We start from the raw sequence: 21,185 nt of genomic DNA on the forward strand, positions 1-21,185 counted from the left end.
AATTTACAATGCACACAAGTTTACTACATGTAGTAAAACTTTAAATATTAATATATTCAATCTAAGCTTTTATCATTCTTCATTACCTAAATTTGAAGAGTAACTATTTAAATCTAATTAAAATTAATTAAAAATAAAATTCATATTAATTGTAGCAGGAACTCTTTTCCTATGAAGTTTTTCTCCATTCATTTTTATCTTAAATATTTAAATTAATATTAGGAAGATTTACAATGCACACAAGTTTGCTACATGTAGTAAAACTTTGAATATTAATATATTCAATCTAAGCTTTTATCATTCTTCATTACCTAAATTTGAAGTGCAACTATTTAAATCTAGTTACAATTAATTAAAAATAAATTTAATGTTAATTGTAGCAGGAACTCTTTTCCAATGATTTTTTTTTCATTCGTTTTTATCTTAAATATTTAAATTAATATTAGGAAGATTTACAATGCCCACAAGTTTGCTACATGTACTAAAACTTTGAATATTAATATATTCAATCTAAGCTTTTATCCTTCTTCATTATCTAAATTTGATGTGTAACTATTTAAATCTAATTAAAATTAATTAAAAATAAAATTAATATTAATTGTAGCAGGAACTCTTTTCCTATGAAGTTTTTCTCCATTCATTTTTATCTTAAATATTTAAATTAATATTAGGAAGATTTACAATGCACACAAGTTTGCTACATGTAGTAAAACTTTGAATATTAATATATTCAATCTAAGCTTTTATCATTCTTCATTACCTAAATTTGAAGTGCAACTATTTAAATCTAGTTACAATTAATTAAAAATAAATTTAATGTTAATTGTAGCAGGAACTCTTTTCCAATGATTTTTTTTTTCATTCGTTTTTATCTTAAATATTTAAATTAATATTAGGAAGATTTACAATGCCCACAAGTTTGCTACATGTACTAAAACTTTGAATATTAATATATTCAATCTAAGCTTTTATCCTTCTTCATTATCTAAATTTGATGTGTAACTATTTAAATCTAATTAAAATTAATTAAAAATAAAATTAATATTAATTGTAGCAGGAACTCTTTTCCTATGAAGTTTTTCTCCATTCATTTTTATCTTAAATATTTAAATTAATATTAGGAAGATTTACAATGCACACAAGTTTGCTACATGTAGTAAAACTTTGAATATTAATATATTCAATCTAAGCTTTTATCATTCTTCATTACCTAAATTTGAAGTGCAACTATTTAAATCTAGTTACAATTAATTAAAAATAAATTTAATGTTAATTGTAGCAGGAACTCTTTTCCAATGATTTTTTTTTTCATTCGTTTTTATCTTAAATATTTAAATTAATATTAGGAAGATTTACAATGCCCACAAGTTTGTTACATGTCGTAAAACTTTGAATATTAATATATTCAATCTAAGCTTTTATCCTTCTTCATTATCTAAATTTGATGTGTAACTATTTAAATCTAATTAAAATTAATTAAAAATAAAATTCATATTAATTTTAGCAGGAACTCTCTTTCCATGAAGTTTTTCTCCATTCTTTTTTTATTTTTAATATTTAAATTAATATTAGGAAAATTTACAATGCACACAAGTTTGCTACATGTAGTAAAACTTTAAATATTAATATATTCAATCTAAGCTTTTATCATTCTTCATTACCTAAATTTGAAGAGTAACTATTTAAATCTAATTAAAATTAATTAAAAATAAAATTCATATTAATTGTAGCAGGAACTCTTTTCCTATGAAATTTTTCTCCATTCATTTTTATCTTAAATATTTAAATAAATATTAGGAAGATTTACAATGCCCACAAGTTTGCTACAGGTACTAAAACTTTGAATATTAATATATTCAATCTAAGCTTTTATCCTTCTTCATTATCTAAATTTGATGTGTAACTATTTAAATCTAATTAAAATTAATTAAAAATAAAATTCATATTATTGTACCAGGAACTCTTTTCCTATGAAGTTTTTCTCCATTCTTTTTTATCTTAAATATTTAAATTAATATTAGGAAGATTTACAATGAACACAAGTTTGCTACATGAAGTAAACCTTTGAATATTAATACATTCAATCTAAGCTTTTATCATTCTTCATTGTCTAAATTTGAAGTGTGACTATTTAAATTCTTTTTTATCTTAAATATTTAAATTAATATTAAGAAGATTTACAATTCACACAAGTTTACTGCATGTAGTAAAATTTTGAATATAAATATATGCAATCTAAGCTTTTATCATTCTTCATTACCTAAATTTGAAGTCTAACTATTTAAATTTAATTAAATTTTAATTAAAAATTAAATTCATAATAATTATAGCAGGAACTCTTTTTCTATAAAGTTTTTCTCCATTCTTTTTTATCTTTAATATTTAAGTTAATATTAGGAAGATTTACAAAGCATACAAGTTTACTACATGTAGTAAAATCCAATTAAAATTAATTTCAGAAAAATTCCTATAAATTGAATATCTCTTTTGCTTATTATCGTATTTAATACTAACAATATTTCATTACGTAGACTAAATATAAATATTTAAAACCAATTAAATTTATTTTTAATGCATTCCCATTAATTATAGTAACTAATTTTCTTGGTTTTTCTTTATTCTTTTCGTATACTTATTATTTACTTGATGCCAGAAAAATATACACTGTAGACAAGTATACTATATCCAGTAAAACTCTCAACATTAGTGTATTCAATCTAAGGACTACAACCCCAGACGTTTTATTATCAATAAAACGAGGCCACCCGCCAATTTCCCGGCTTATCCGACTACCCTCAAAATTTTATTACGGCTTCTAGTTTGACTAGCATTTATGAACGTAAATAGTTTATATGGTACCGTTCATAACGTCGAAACTTGGCGGCGGAAGCATTTTTCTAAAAACTTATTAAAGCACACATACACACACGACCATATACACACGTTAAGCCGCATAAAATAATAAATAATAAATATCGAGTGGGGGCAAACCCTTGCATTAGTGATTGCATATAGTGTTTCTCCGTTGGGCTATTAATTAGTGGTGCGCAAACTTCGCTTAATACATTTCGCTTAATTTCAGGCCGGGACCGAACTTGTTAACACAAAATTATACGCCGTTGAAGACGCCATGTTTGCGTCGTACGGGGGAAATCCGGGGACAATGTCGCAATAATAATTTTTCGGCGTTGATAAAAGTGAAAATAAATTCGGAACTTATTATGGTGAAAAATAAAATAAACCGAAAACGTAGCTAATCTCGTTACGGAACACCGAAATAACTTGCTGGAAGTTTCTTGGAACTGATGAAAATTAGTGCAACAGAATACGTGATTATGTCTAGTGTTTGAAGAACAATAAACGTTAGGGCCGACGATTTATTTTGTCGATAAGAGAACGAACGGTCCGAAATGTATTTTTGAACTTTTGCCGTATTGGTCACGTAGGAAAGTGATCGAAAACCGTGTGTATTCTTGGAAATTTAATTAACTTCCGTTTTTCATCGAACGTCGACACGTCGAAATGTTGGTAAAATATTCTGGAACTGTGCATAAAAAATGATGTTTCTAGTTAAGGGTTATTGAAATATTTAACAAGATTTTAAAATTTTACAGCATGGTAAAAGCTGAAAATTTCAGCAATTCGATTAAAATGGATTTTGCAATGTTTGTTGTAGAGAGTTAAATGACATGAATAGACACCAGATACAGTAATTTAGGTTTTTTGTTTAAAAACTTTTTTATCACATTTTATTTAGTTTATTGAAAGCATGTTTCGATTCATTGTCATGCATAAAAATCCATGTATCTAGTAAATTAGCGTTGGTATTACTTATTTTTAATAAAAAATCAATTTGATCTGGAAAAAGGTATGGAATATTTTATTAATATTCGTAAAAAAATTAACAATAAATCAAATATTTCAATATTTTTTAGCAGGAACTCTTTTCCCATGAAGTTCTTCTTCATTCCTTTTTATCTTAAATATTTAAATTAATATTAGGAAGATTTACAATGCACACAAGTTTGCTACATGTAGTAAAACTTTGAATATTAATATATTCAATCTAAGCTTTTATCATTCTTCATTGCATAAATTTGAAGAGTAACTATTTAAATCTAATTAAAATTAATTAAAAATAAATTTCTTATTAATTGTAGCAGGAACTCTTTTCCTATAAAGTTTTTCTTCATTCTTTTTTATCTTAAATATTTAAATTAATATTAGGAAGATTTACAATGTACACAAGTTTGCTACATGTAGTAAAACTTTGAATATTAATATATTCATTCTAAGCTTTTATCATTCTTCATTACCTAAATTTGAAGTGTGACTATTTAAATCTAATTAAAATTAATTAAAAATAAAATTCATATTAATTGTAGCAGGAACTCTTTTCCTATGAAGTTTTTCTTCATTCTTTTTTATCTTAAATATTTAAATTAATATTAGGAAGATTTACAATGTACACAAGTTTGCTACATGTAGTAAAACTTTGAATATTAATATATTCATTCTAAGCTTTTATCATTCTTCATTACCTAAATTTGAAGTGTGACTATTTAAATCTAATTAAAATTAATTAAAAATAAAATTCATATTAATTGTAGCAGGAACTCTTTTCCTATGAAGTTTTTCTTCATTCTTTTTTATCTTAAATATTTAAATTAATATTAGGAAGATTTACAATGTACACAAGTTTGCTACATGTAGTAAAACTTTGAATATTAATATATTCAATCTAAGCTTTTATCATTCTTCATTACCTAAATTTGAAGTGTGACTATTTAAATCTAATTAAAATTAATTAAAAATAAATTTCTTATTAATTGTAGCAGGAACTCTTTTCCTATGAAGTTTTTCTCCATTCTTTTTTATCTTAAATATTTAAATTAATATTAGGAAGATTTACAATGCACACAAGTTTGCTACATGTAGTAAAACTTTAAATATTAATATATTCAATCTAAGCTTTTATCATTCTTCATTAACTAAATTTGAAGTATGACTATTTAAATCTAATTAAAATTAATTAAAAATAAAATTCATATTAATTGTAGCAGGAACTCTTTTCCTATGAAGTTTTTCTTCATTCTTTTTTATCTTAAATATTTAAATTAATATTAGGAAGATTTACAATGTACACAAGTTTGCTACATGTAGTAAAACTTTGAATATTAATATATTCATTCTAAGCTTTTATCATTCTTCATTACCTAAATTTGAAAAGTAACTATTTAAATCTAATTAAAATTAATTAAAAATAAAATTCATATTAATTGTAGCAGGAACTCTTTTCCTATGAAGTTTTTCTCCATTCTTTTTTATCTTAAATATTTAAATTAATATTAGGAAGATTTACAATGTACACAAGTTTGCTACATGTAGTAAAACTTTGAATATTAATATATTCAATCTAAGCTTTTATCATTCTTCATTACCTAAATTTGAAGTGTGACTATTTAAATCTAATTAAAATTAATTAAAAATAAAATTCATATTAATTGTAGCAGGAACTCTTTTCCTATGAAGTTTTTCTTCATTCTTTTTTATCTTAAATATTTAAATTAATATTAGGAAGATTTACAATGTACACAAGTTTGCTACATGTAGTAAAACTTTGAATATTAATATATTCAATCTAAGCTTTTATCATTCTTCATTACCTAAATTTGAAGTGTGACTATTTAAATCTAATTAAAATTAATTAAAAATAAATTTCTTATTAATTGTAGCAGGAACTCTTTTCCTATGAAGTTTTTCTCCATTCTTTTTTATCTTAAATATTTAAATTAATATTAGGAAGATTTACAATGCACACAAGTTTGCTACATGTAGTAAAACTTTAAATATTAATATATTCAATCTAAGCTTTTATCATTCTTCATTAACTAAATTTGAAGTATGACTATTTAAATCTAATTAAAATTAATTAAAAATAAAATTCATATTAATTGTAGCAGGAACTCTTTTCCTATGAAGTTTTTCTTCATTCTTTTTTATCTTAAATATTTAAATTAATATTAGGAAGATTTACAATGTACACAAGTTTGCTACATGTAGTAAAACTTTGAATATTAATATATTCATTCTAAGCTTTTATCATTCTTCATTACCTAAATTTGAAAAGTAACTATTTAAATCTAATTAAAATTAATTAAAAATAAAATTCATATTAATTGTAGCAGGAACTCTTTTCCTATGAAGTTTTTCTCCATTCTTTTTTATCTTAAATATTTAAATTAATATTAGGAAGATTTACAATGTACACAAGTTTGCTACATGTAGTAAAACTTTGAATATTAATATATTCAATCTAAGCTTTTATCATTCTTCATTACCTAAATTTGAAGTGTGACTATTTAAATCTAATTAAAATTAATTAAAAATAAAATTCATATTAATTGTAGCAGGAACTCTTTTCCTATGAAGTTTTTCTTCATTCTTTTTTATCTTAAATATTTAAATTAATATTAGGAAGATTTACAATGTACACAAGTTTGCTACATGTAGTAAAACTTTGAATATTAATATATTCAATCTAAGCTTTTATCATTCTTCATTACCTAAATTTGAAGTGTGACTATTTAAATCTGATTAAAATTAATTAAAAATAAATTTCTTATTAATTGTAGCAGGAACTCTTTTCCTATGAAGTTTTTCTCCATTCTTTTTTATCTTAAATATTTAAATTAATATTATGAAGATTTACAATGCACACAAGTTTGCTACATGTAGTAAAACTTTGAATATTAATATATTCAATCTAAGCTTTTATCATTCTTCATTAACTAAATTTGAAGTATGACTATTTAAATCTAATTAAAATTAATTAAAAATAAAATTCATATTAATTGTAGCAGGAACTCTTTTCCTATGAAGTTTTTCTTCATTCTTTTTTATCTTAAATATTTAAATTAATATTAGGAAGATTTACAATGTACACAAGTTTGCTACATGTAGTAAAACTTTGAATATTAATATATCCAATCTAAGCTTTTATCATTCTTCATTAACTAAATTTGAAGTATGACTATTTAAATCTCATTAAAATTAATTAAAAATAAAATTTATATTAATTAGAGCAGGAACTCTTTTTCTATGAATTTTTTCTGAAAATTTCAGCAATTCGATTAAAAGGGATTTTGCAATGTTTGTTGTAGAGAGTTAAACTTTTTTATCACATTTTAGTTTTAATAAAAAATCAATTTGATCTAGAAAAAAGTATGGAATATTTTATTAATATTCGTGAAAAAGATGCTCAATAGGATTTAGATCGGGGGACTGAGACGGTCATTCAAGCACAGTTAAATTTTTCATTAGAAATCACTCTTTAATAATTTTAGATGTGTGTTTGGGACCGTTGTCTTGTTAAAATATCGAAAGAAGTGACATCTCTTTCTCGGCAAATGGAAACGGGGTGTTTTCCTGTATGTCACTGTATTGAAAACGATACATTTTACCCTCCACTTGAATCAAGGGTACAACTTTGGATCCCAAATAAAATATTCCATACTTTTCTCAAGTTAATGACTATAGAGGTGATTATTTTTTTGAAGAAATTTTATTCAAAAAACATTCATTACTTACTCCTGTGCCTATTATAAACTTATTACACTTGTGGATTTCATATTAAAATAGTAAATTTCAATAATTTGATTTTATTATTCTCTCACAGTCGTTGTTTTGTAGCATTTTAGAGCATTCTCTTGTAGACTATTACCGAGGTCGTCTTGAGCCGTGAGTTATAACACCGGCCCACTATCCCGTAAAAGTGCAACCTAGTCTAAAGGGCTACAAAATGCGTGTAACAACACACTATACGAAGCATACGAACATTTTAATCACACAACAAATAAATCTCAATAAGAATAATTGGATAGACATATTTATCTTGCTTTGCCCTCGCGAAAATCCATCTGGAACACACTCCCCGAGGTACAAAACATCGATATTTCATGTGATTCACAATAATATGTGCCTTTTGGTATTCCGCATCATGAGCCGAAAAGATGATAACATTGTTTTTGCCGGCTTAGTTAACGATTCGTCGAAATTTATGTTATGTTCGCGGCACCCGTCGTACATAATGAATAAAACAATTTGAAAAAATGAGCAATAAAACGACGCACGTTCAGACGTTATCGTCACGGTCTTGTTACAAGTTTGCATGTCGTCGCAGGAACTATGCGGATGAAATTCCTGCATCGTTATAATTGATCGGGGCATGAAAAAATGTCGCGGCTGCTCCAACCCCCTCGTAAATACTCGGGGCGTGGAAAATACCACGTATTACTTAATGTTTTCCTTAATTTGTTGCAAATCTGGGCAAATCTAAATTACTGCAGGACCGTTCCTTTAATCACGATGGTCATTGTATTCGCAGGTTTTTACTTTTTTATAAAAAATTGGGTGGAAAAAAGTGTGGAATACTTTATTAATATTCAATAAATTAACAAATAACTAAAATATTTCAATATTTTGTGGCGTAACCTTTGTAAATGATTAAAAATTTAAGTACAATTGACTGCAAATAATCTTCATAACACAGTGTACAAAAATTCCAGACAATGGTTTGACTCTGGTTCATCCGATTGACAACTTTCATAAACGGACGTCCTGCTTCTCGTAAGCCAATAATTCGCCCTCTATCAAACTCACTTAGACGACCAAACTTTGAACACCTTCATGTGCCATTAAAAATGAACGAAAGAACCCGTAACTCAACAAAAGTGAAACTAATATTCAACTGTCAGCGTTATATGAATTTGTCATACAAAAATTGCACAAGAAAAAGGGGTGGCACAAAAACACATCAACAAACAACCTTCAAAATCTAATCAATTCTCGTCCTTACAGGGACGCCAAATTATGTTAAAATTGGATCACTGGATCTATGCTTTTTACGTTCAAAGTCAAGGAGTGTACTTTTAAGACTCATTACAATGAAACTGTTCCTGGAGACGTCAAAGCTTAAAGTGATTAAGTTGTGAAGTGAGGAAGTGATCAAAGAAGTTACACGTCAACGCAGTTGTAATTAAGTTCCATCGCATTCAACGCTGAAAGTAATCATAATAGTCGTACGACGTTTTTCGATTTATGTAGGTGTCACACAATTTCGGGCAGCACTGTCACGCATCCATATCGAACGTTCATAATGATGACTTCCATAAAATAACCTGGCTGCGTTTGTTATTTTTTTTTATGTAACGCTTGGGGAAAATACTTTTACCCTTGGCAATGGCTGACGTAATTATATAGGCATGGAAGTACGCAGTAAACTGTTAAACTATGATAATAGTATCGACCGTTATATTCTGAGACACACTCGATTTAGATTAAAATCAATAAGTGGCATACTTTAAACTTACATTGTAAGTGTACTGACTTGTAAACACACACAAACTTCTTTGCGAAAGGCTATCCCATGCAAAATTAATATCCCGTCTATTATTAGACATTTTCCACGCAATAACTCAGCGGCCCATTCGATTAAACCGTAGCCGGTACGACACCCGAGATGTCTAAATTAAACATTAGCTCTTCGTGTTTTTCAATGTCAAAATTGCCCTTAGGTGTGTTTAATATAAAGGGGTTTTACAATTGGGTTAAAATTGCGGACGGAAAAACCATCCAGATATTTGCTCATTACTTATTGATCCTGAATATTAGAACCGAAAGCTACTTTCGGGGTAATTAAATAATGCATACCGTGCCATAAATTTTATACTAAAGTGGTCGAATTTAAAATGGTTAGTTAATATTAGTAAAATGATCAGCTGAAACTGAAAAACGTTTAATTAAATTTTAATTTTCTTCTATTTTTAGACCTTTTACTAAATAATTGTTATTAAAAAATAAATAAATAAAACTTAGCGACACTTTTCTTATATATATATATATATATATATATATATATATATGAAACACAAAAAATAATTAAAATAATACAATATCTCTCTTAATTTATATTACATGTAATAAATATCAAAATGTAACAAATAAAACACATTTGTATAATAAACAAAATTATATAATATATAAATTATTATTACGTGCATTAAATTATTTTAATTAAATTGTAAAATGGAGCAACAAAAATATTATTCAAATTTAAATATGCCTTTTTGAAAATTAATTCATATTAGTAATTAAAAAAATGTTAGTCATAAATAAAATAAAATAAAATTTTAATTTTAAGTTGTCAAATACCTCAATCCTTTTAAATTTAATTTAAATATACTTTATAAAACAATATAATATATAATTGATTCTTTAATTAATTTAATCTGAATGTATAACTTTAATTATGTGAATATCAAATCAAAATAAATATAATTATGTATGCATATCTTTTAAAAATATTTTTACGTTTATATTTTATATTAATCAATTATTCAAAATAATAATTATACATTTTAATTATTATTATTATTATGATTAATTGTTGAATGTAATTTACGATTTCATTAAATTAATAAATTATGATTTTTTTCCATTTCTAAATAGTTAATTCTCATTAAACAACAATTCAACGATATTTTGGAATTATAAAAAATATAACTTGTATTTTTTTTTTTGTAAAAGTGTAGAAAATATGTTAAATAAAAATTAGAATAATATAAAAATATCAAATGTATAAAATGTAAATGCATCATATGTCAATGTATAACAAGCAATATATTAATTATTATATAAAATATAAAAATTAAAATTATCAGACTGAAACATTAATACTGAATATATTTTATTACTATCTTGATTTCTTCGTATTTTATTAAAAACATTTACCATCAAAAAAATTTATTATTGATAAATATTTTTTTTATACTAAAATAATTTTGTTGATTATGTTATCAAGGAAAGCTATTCACAAAATACACTGAATCACTAATAATGTTGTCAGTTTTTTGTAAACTCAGTTGTTCTTTATTAAAGCATTTCTCATCAAAATGAACATTTTAATTCGGATATTTTAATAAGGAGATCATAAACAAAAATTATTGGAACACATTTTTTCTGAATACTGAAATTTTTTTATGAGTTACGATTTACATTCGAAATGAACACTTCAGATACTTTAATAAATAGGCCAAAAACCAAGTTTGAGGTTGGAATACGTTTTTTTTTTTACTCCTGAAATTTTTATGAATTACAACTGCAGGATATAAATTAAAACACTAATATTATTTATGGACTTTATAAGGAGACCAACAATCTATAATTAAGACATAATATAATATAATTTCTTTTAATACTGAACATTTTCTAAGGATTATTATTTTATTAAACGCTATTCAGGAAATACACTGAAACACTAATAATGGTTATATTTTATAATATCTTCAGATCTTTATAAATTAAGTTGTTCTTTGCATTTTCATTCAAAGGGAACATTTTAATTATCTGTTCAGTTCCTTTAATAATCTGACCAAAAACCCAAAGTTTATAATTGGAATAGGTTTTTTTTTTACACTGAAAACTTTTTTATGAGTTATGGTTACGAGGTAGACTCTTCAAGAAATAATTTGTAAAAATAATAATGTATAATCATTTTATTGCGTATTCAGATTTATACAAATTAAATTTTTCAGTTTAATTATTATTTTAAATACTTTAAATAAGCAGTTATGACTGAGATATGTTTAATAACTTTCATAATTTGTAAATAAAATTTAGTTAGTTTATATAAAGCTAAATTGTTAAATTGTATTGTGTAACACTGGTAGTTTAAACAGTTTATTTACAAGAATTATTGTACCTTTTAATTAATATCATAATAATTACTTGAAAACACATTTGTTATATTTATTTCTTAAAAAAATAGTGACAATGTAAAAGAGCATTTTGTATAAAAACCAATTAAAATATGATATCAAAATATAACAAGTAAAATAATTAATTTATAAAGTAATTAAAATTATTACGTAAAGGAAAATTTAATTATTTAATTAAATTTTAAAATGAGCAAATTCGCAGAAATTGCCATTCATAATTTTGTTTTTGAAAAATAGACTTTACTTCTTAAACTTTATTATTATAATTATTCGAAATCCTCTTTACTACATTTATTTATTTACAGAAAATAAAACAGTTGCAGTGTAAACATATAAATATAAAAATTTTACAACAAATATAATTACTCATAATTAAAATCATGCATTTTTATATTGGGTGGTGACAATAAAAATATTTATATTTTATGGAATTAAATAAATTATGACCAAACTATATACAATAATTATTAAAAATATAAAATTATAACATTCAGTTATTTTAATTTAAATTATTAATTGTAAAATCAAAACTAATTAATTGATCCCCACAATAATTGTATAATAATAATTATAAATATCTATAATAATGTTTTTTGTAAAAAATGCAGTTTAAAAAATATATATTTTGTAAAGTTATAAAATTAAACAAATACCAAAATATAACAAATAAAATAATTAATTGGTAGAGTAATTAATTATTATGTAAATGGAAGTGATTATTTATTTAAATTTTAGAGTTATATTATTATTCAAATTTGAATGTGTTTATGGAAATTTAATAAATTATAAAATAACATTAATTAATCACAATTGAAACCATGATTTTTGCAATAAATTGTTAAATACGTTTGCTTCTCAAACTCTATATTAAATGTACTTATTATTAAAAAATAGATTGATAATAAAAATAATAATATATATATATAATTTATAGAATTAAATAAATTTTTATTAAATCATAAATGATAATTTTAATATGCCATTAATATACAATTTACCACTTATAATATTTCATAATTTTAAATTATTATGTATAATATATATACACCTTTTTAAGTGTATTAGTTAATAAAATATTTATTTTTTTTATTTATATTTGATAATTATTTACAATAACAATTCTTTCAATAATAATTTGAAAACCTTTTTATTTTGAGAGAAAAACAGCAATGTAAAAAAGTATAACATATTTTGTACAAAAAAAATAAAAATAGTATTAAAAATATTAAAATATTATATAATTTAAATATTTAAATATCTTCCTTATTAACAAGTATAAAATAAATAATAAAATTATCTTTAATTTATGGAAGTAAATAATTATTTTTGTATTATGATATCCAATAATAATTAATCATTAAATAATACATTTTGAACCAGTAAAATTCAATTTAATTCCATATAATTTAATAAAAACTTTTAATTAAACTTCAATATTATAACAAAACATATATTAATTAATATTTGATATGCATGTATATTATAAATTAAACAAATTTGACTATAATTAAAAACAAACCCATATAATAACGAGGTACATTTTACTGATTAAAAGTTTAATGAAACCTTATCGTTTTACTCTGTAATTATTTTGTAGTATGTTGCATAGATATATCGATTAATTATAAGCACCTGAAAGGTGTTTGAATACGTAATAAAACGACCTACAAGAAACTTAACGCGTTCAATTACAGTTTATGTACCTACCTACTGTATTTCTATGATGTTTTGATGGCGTAATAATGAACTATTATAGATTTCATAATCTGAAAATCGATATGTTATTAAGTAGCCTCGTGTTATTAAATCCACAATAGCTTTCAGTAATGCATCAAATTCCTAATAGCATTATATCAAAATATAATTTAAATATAATTCCAACCTCCCAGTATTCTTGTCCTTGTTTATTAAATTCTTATTCCCTTTGAAATAACCGGATTCCCTCCCGGATTCAAAGACGTTCAAAAAATTGTTCCTTTGTTAATGCCCTGGCATTTTACTCAGCCGGATATTATTGTTTTTTATATATATTTCAGTTCTGACACAATTTGGATTTATCAAAGGGATGTACTTTCCCCAGTCGTAGCACAAAATTGGAACTTATATGGAAAAATGGCGTTTTCGAGGGAAATTAATTAGTCATTAATTTGTGTAAACCTCTACAGATCCAACAATTTGTCGAGTTCCATTATGTAAATTTCCTTTGATGATTTTTAACATTGTAAGTCAAACATACATACATGTCTTAGACATTAAACACTCAGATACATTCATTGATAATTAGTTTTTAATTGAAATGTCTGTGTCGTAATTAGAGAAAATTAATTTGCCAACTATTCAAAGCGTTAATTTCTGAACTGTATTTGGCAGCAATACATATTATATCTTGGAAATTAACGTGTTTGTTACGCTTCATCAAAAATCGCGGCGAAATTATCGGTTGGAAACGTAGTTTACACACATTAATTCGCCCATTTAATTCGTCCACCCACAAATAAAACATCATAAATATTAAAACAACGAAAATCGATACACCCGGAATCCCTCCTCTTTGGTCCCGTCGTGCCGTTTAAGATGTTTTGTTAAACAAATTTGCCTTTTAAATAAGTAGGAACTTAAATTGGAGTTAATACATTCATCCCCAAACAAAAAGTTTCTTGGTATAAGGTCGTTAAACTGGGTAATTGACATCGAAATGCTGTTTAATAAGCTGAGTTCGGGATCTCTTTGGTGTTTAAAATTTCGTTGGGGCAAAACAGAAATTTTTAGTCGTTACAAAAATTACAGAAACCTACTCGTAAATCGTCCCTACGGTCTTGTCATAGTATTTCGGCATGTTGTCCTGAACAAATTTGCCTTTTAAATAAGTAGCAACTTAAATTTGAATTAATATGTACATTCAACTTTCCAGAACTTTGTTGATGTTACAAGTTTAAATTAATTTTTTTGCATATATTTGTGTATGGAAGTTTTCAAGGTTTTGTCATGTAATTTTAGATTTTAATCATTTATGCATTTTTGAAGGATTTTAACAGAAATTTTATGACACACAAATAATATATAAAATTTAATGTTTGAATGAAAATGATAGTTTAGATAAAAATTAGACAAATGTTGGTTTATATTTTTTTCTGGTTCAAAACGTGATTATTGATATCTAGATGAATCACAGTGACAGCTTTTTATTTTTATTGATTTGAGAGCTCATAAACGTGAACTTAATAAAAAGTCACTACTGTGTTATATTCAAATGACAGTTCGATTTAATAATATTAAATTATTGATCTGTCGTTAATATTGTAATAGATGAATTTAAAATAAGTAGTCGTGTTCTAAGTAAGTTAATTTTTAATCAAATTAATCTTTAATCTATGGTATTAAATACATTGTCATAATAAAGTACCTTAAATATTTATTTCTGTCCTCTTATTATATAGGTCCTTTATTATTCACTATAATTATGTATTTTCAAGTTTAATCATACCATACTTTGAACCTTTAATAATAATTTTAAAAATAACTTAAAATATCTATTATCATACAATAAAAATTTATATTCGAATATCTACGGAATAATTTTAAATTATATAACGACCATTAATATTGTAATAATGCATTATTTAATAGATAATTAATATTAATTATTAAAACCTATGAAAGTATAGTAAATATGTAATTTATTCAATTAAACAAAATTGTATAATATATGAATTTTATAATTAATTAATTATTTATGATAATAATTATGCATTTTCATTAAATTTAAAGGTATGAACCCTTAAAATTAAATAAAATTCAAAAAATGTATAATATAATAAAAATATACTACTAATAAATGTCATTAAAATTGTATTAGATTGATTATTTAATAGATAGTTAATTCACATTTAGAGAATAGAAGTTCAATTTAATAAATTAGTCAAATTTTAACATAATTCTAATCAAACAAAATGTCAGAACCATATTTTATTTAGTCTTTCTAATTTTAATTTTTTAAATCTCTTTAAAAAATATACACAATAAAAATTATTTTTTCCATTAAATTTCAGCACTTTGAACCCTTAAAATTTATTTTAAACACGAATAATTAAAAAAGTAAACGATATAATAAAAAAATTAATTTAATAAATTAGTCAACTATTATAGTAGAAAATTTAATACAAGCACAATAAAATGTTAGTTCAATTTATTAATATAATAATAGATATATTATCTAATAGATAACAATTATATTTTAAAAGATAGTTTAATTATGTTCTAAGTAAAAGATAAAAATTTCTAAACTTTTTCATTCTAATCTTTAAAATTTATGCACATCTTATATTTTCTTTATTAAATTTTATTATAATTTATAGAATTATTGTTGTTATAAATTGCTATTATATAGATATGTCAAATAATGATTATTAATAATATACCTTAAAGCCTAAAATTACAACAAATATATATATATTTCTTTATCTTTAAAAAATATACACAATGATAATTATTTATTTCTATCAAGTTTTATCGTAATAACAAATTATTTAAAAACCATAGAATAGAGTAAAAATTTAATCTAAAAAATTAATATTAAAAGTTAGTTTTGTTATGTTTAAAGTAAAAATTTGAATTTGTGAACATCTTAGATTTTCTTTATTAAATTTTAATATAATTTTTAGAATGAAATAAATTGTTATTAATTTCATATGTCAGATGATTATTAATAATATATATTAAAATCTTTTTGATTTTTAAGAGCTATAAGATTACAATAATTTTCCTCTGTCTTCAAAAAATATACACAATGATAATTACCATATTTATTTTTATTAAATTTAATACTACACTTTGAGACTTAAAATTCAATTTATATACAAATAATTTAAAAATATAATAGAGTAAAAATTTAATTTAAAAAAATAGAGATATGTCAATTAAATATCACAAATATAATATAAATTCTATATTTCATTGCATAATCATTAATAGATAATAATTATAGAATATATTAAATCTTAGTTTTATTATGTTTTAAGTAAAAAATAAAAATTTGTGTAAAAACTATACTACAATATGTAGAATTAAATAAATTGATATTAAAAATATATATGTCAAATAATGATTATTAATAATATACACAAGAAAGTATTTTTGATTTTAATTTTTAAATCTATAAAATTACAATAAATATATATTTTCATCTATGTAAAAAATATACACAATGATAATTATGCGTTTTTAATTTTAATCCTAATACTTTTAATCCTTAAAATTTAGTTTAAATACATATAATTTAAGTCTATAATACATAAAAAATAGTCAATTAGTCAAATTACAATTAAATATAATAAATGTAAAAGTAAATTGTGTAATAATAATTAATATGAACACAAAATATCCGTGTTGTATTATATTCATTGATAGTTATTTTTTAAACTATAGTTTAGCAACATTCTAACTAAGTAGACCTTTTTTCTTTATTAAGACAATAAACGTGAACCATTTACTAGGATATAAATTAATTAATTTATACAATTAAAATTTATAAGACGTTAATCTTAAAAAACGTAGACTTCCCTGAGAATCTCAAGAAGACAGATTAGAAACGAGTTAATTAGACAGCATAATTCATTCGATGATGCCACGAGATTAGACAGTTCCGTACTTAATTTCCAGCGCACGGCTTATATACAATGCATTACCGTATTAAGATCACCAAAATCCGAAATACATATGTTGTGTTTATTCGTTGTGCGGAATATATAATAACTTTTCATGTGTGGCAAATCCGTGCGCACATCTGGAACTGATTAATATGCTAAGACAATACCTGTAGAATGCCGTTGCTGAAATATCTCCGGATCTCATTGTGGTCGGTATCAGACTATGGAATTGATTTCCCATTGCCGGGGCTTTGTGATGTTAATCACGGTAAACGGGGTACGGCTAATTTCTAACGAACGTGCACGTTATGCGTGCTGAATTTTTAAACTTAACGCGGCCTAAATAAGTTACCACGCTCATCCCGGCTCATCTCCGTTTTATGCAACGCAACCGGATTACGTTGTAAACATATCGGCAATAAAATTGCATTTCTCGCAAGCATCCACCACCCCCAAAAACCTGCATTGTTCCAATTTGGGTTTGAACTACATGTTTGCATGCGAGGAACGCCAATGTTTATTGGTGCAAGATATTCATGGAACTATTTAATGCCGCAAAGTTTCCGATACGGATTTATCAAGTGTATCGATATTATCACACAAGTTTACTTGTTTCGATGCATTTCTGTGTCAATTACTTTGGACAAAGGTTTTCCTTCTGTCTGAACGGAAAAACATGCTACATCAAACTAATTAGATAATTTAGCACCATGAGAGCCTTGGCAAGGGCTTTGCTAATTAATTAAATGATCTTTATAAAATCAATTTGCATATGTTTATGTATTTGTAATTAAATATTCATGTTATTGTCAGTTGTGTAGTATGTTTGATAACAACAATACGGTAATATAATTGTTTATTAGTGGGTTTTATTAGATAGTTATTTGGCAAAAATTCAGGAATCAAAAGTAGGGCAACTATAAAATAAAACAACCTTATATATTCTTAGTCTTCCTTTATTTAATAACTAGAAGCATGTCTATTATTTTTAATTACCTTTAATACCTTTTTTTCATTGACTTCAGTACCTTTTCAATATAACCCTTCAATATTTCTTACGACTGATTTCGAACTTCTTCATAAAGTTCATTCAAATTTGACAGTCTTTTTGCATGGATTTTCTGATCAATTTCATCCTAAAGGTTACTCCTTGAGAAGCGAACCATTCTTTAATTAATTTAGACGTTGTTTCGAATCGTTATCCTGCTGGAAGGTCCACCTTAAACTCATGTTATCTGGCAAATGGAGCATATGATTTTCCAAAATGTCATGAATGTCCCTTCACCATAACGGGTCCTCCACAATTTTTTACAGTAGGTCTAAAAAAAAAATAAAATTGTTTTCTATTGCCCATCTGTCTAGTTTACATGTTCTCTTGCAAAAAGTGCCCAATTTGCTCTATTTTTTGCCACCTTATTATAGTACTCACCAACCTCACCACCTTGACTTCGGTTATTTCTTGATTTAAGGGTGACTAACAAACAGCATTTTTATTTTCCTATCCAAGACTCTGCTACTTAATTCTATTGTAAAATATTTTACCAATTTACATTGCAAATTATTATTTACAACTGACTGCAATATAAAAAACTGACTTCATGTAAATATAGATTTTTTGAACTAGAAATATTTGTGATAATTATTAATATTTGAAAAAAATCAAGTGTCAAAAGTAGAGCAACTATGAAATAAAACAAACTTACATATATTTAGTCTTCCTTTATTTACTGTCTTGTAGTAGCATATCCATTATCCATAATAACTTCTAAACACCTTTTTTCATTTATTTCAGTAACTTTTCAATATAATCGTTCAATATTTCTTTCCACTGATTTTGAACTTCTTGGTAGAGTTCATTCAAATTTGACAGGCTTTTTGCATGGGTTTTCCAATCAATTTCATCCCAAACGTTTTCAGTTGGATTGAGGTCGGGGCTTTGTTCTGGCCAAGACATTACACGTACTCCTTGAGAAACGAACCACTCTTTAACTAACTTAGACGTTATCGTGCTTGAAGGTCCACCTTGAATTCATGTATCTTCGATAAATGGAAGCATATGATTCTTCAAAATGTCAGAATAAACGAAACGATCCATTATCCCATCTATCTTAACCAGCAGGCCCATGCCAAACCCAGAGAAACATCCCCAAACTTGGGATTAATCCTTTCATTAATTGGTCTTCTCAATCATGAAATATCATCAAATTTGAATAATTAGAACCGACATTCATCGGAAAACAAAATTGTCTTTCATTGCCCATCTGTTCAGTTCACATATTCTCCTTCCTTGCTGATTTTCTACCATAGAGACCAGCTTATTTTACTCTTCGTTTTAGAACTTATTTTATTTCTTGATTTATGCGGGATGCTGATAAAAGGGGCACGAACAGCCGGCATTTTTATTTTCCTGTCCACGACTCTGTTAGCCCCGAGTTTTCTACCACTTTTGGGAACTCCTTCCAGGGTATTCCTTCTGTTAAAATTGGAAATCGTCCTCGAAATGATCGATTTGTTTAAATTTAAATCGACTGCAATTTTATTCTGATTTTCACCATTCCGGAACTTTTCTACAATTTGTTGTTTAATTTTTATCGATAAATGGACACATCTAGGCATTTTTAACTTTAAGGAACGATGTCGAACACAGAAATAAATTATAAAATCAACTGTATCGAATATATGGTTTAGTTGCTTTACTTACGAACCCTGCTCCTAATAAAAAATTATATAAAAACTATGAAAATAAAGATATCCGTATATAAATGGAGGTACGAAATGTTTAGATACTTTATAATTAAAAAATATGATCGATAGTGTAGCTACACTACATTCCTTTTACCAATCATCTCTTTAATTCAAACTTTGAAACAAAAATAAATAAGGTAACTTACGTGTTGGTTAAACAATAAAATTTAGTAAGTAGCCCCGGGTTATTAAAACCACAAAGGCTTTAATTAATGCGTCAAATTTGTAATATAATCTAAGTAAAATTCCTTTTGCATTTTATCTATTTATTAAAGTGATAAGAGAAGCTTGGGCCTTTGGAATAGATTGAATAGTAGTGTTGGAGTGTTTCATTTCAAATCTAATTGACCTTTAGTCAATCAATTTGCATATGCAAATGCATTTGTGACATCAATAGATTTGGAAGCCTTGATATAATAACGGTGCAGCCCTTTTGGCTATTACCCCCTTTAATTCAAACCTTGAAACAGCACCATATATGATGGTCAAACAATAAATTTAACTAGCCACGGGTTATTAAATCCATAATGGCTCTCGACAAGACGTCAAATTCGAGGCATCATTATATTATAATGCAAATTAAACAAAATTCCTTCCGGAGTACACTACACCAAAAACAACGTGCTTCCAATTTATTAACATAGAACTAATTTAGAACTGATGTTTTCAATTTATGTGAACTCATGTTCAAAAGTTTCATTAACTTTTTGATATACAGTGGTGGTGTTTAGGTCTTTATCGAGAAGAAGTATGGAATATTATTTTATTTGTGGTATGTTGTACTTAAATTCTTAAAACATTTTCTGTCGGTTTCAACGTAGTAATGTCTAAAGACGTTTACTTTACACTTCAATTTAGGTAAAGAATAGTTGAACTTTGTTAAATTGACTGAACGCAATGTGACGTAGCAAAAACATTAAATGTTTCGAAGATTTTGTAGTGTGTATAAATTCCACACTCACAGTGGTGTTGAAAATCGATGCAAGCCAGAACATCCAGCCATACTCCCAAGATAGAC

The 21,185-nt window shown here is 25.0% G+C and overlaps 1 protein-coding gene across 1 annotated transcript in view; it reads left to right on the forward strand.

Moving 5' to 3' along the window:
• The window catches only part of LOC109600243 (atrial natriuretic peptide receptor 2-like), a 65,844-nt gene that overhangs the window by 16,368 nt on the left and 28,291 nt on the right, over positions 1-21,185 (forward strand). The window contains 1 exon segment of the mRNA XM_049961688.1: positions 15,084-15,104. Coding sequence (XP_049817645.1) covers positions 15,084-15,104 — 21 coding nt within the window.

The sequence above is a fragment of the Aethina tumida genome, chromosome 1, assembly GCF_024364675.1.
Source record: "Aethina tumida isolate Nest 87 chromosome 1, icAetTumi1.1, whole genome shotgun sequence".
Lineage (NCBI taxonomy): Eukaryota > Metazoa > Arthropoda > Insecta > Coleoptera > Nitidulidae > Aethina > Aethina tumida.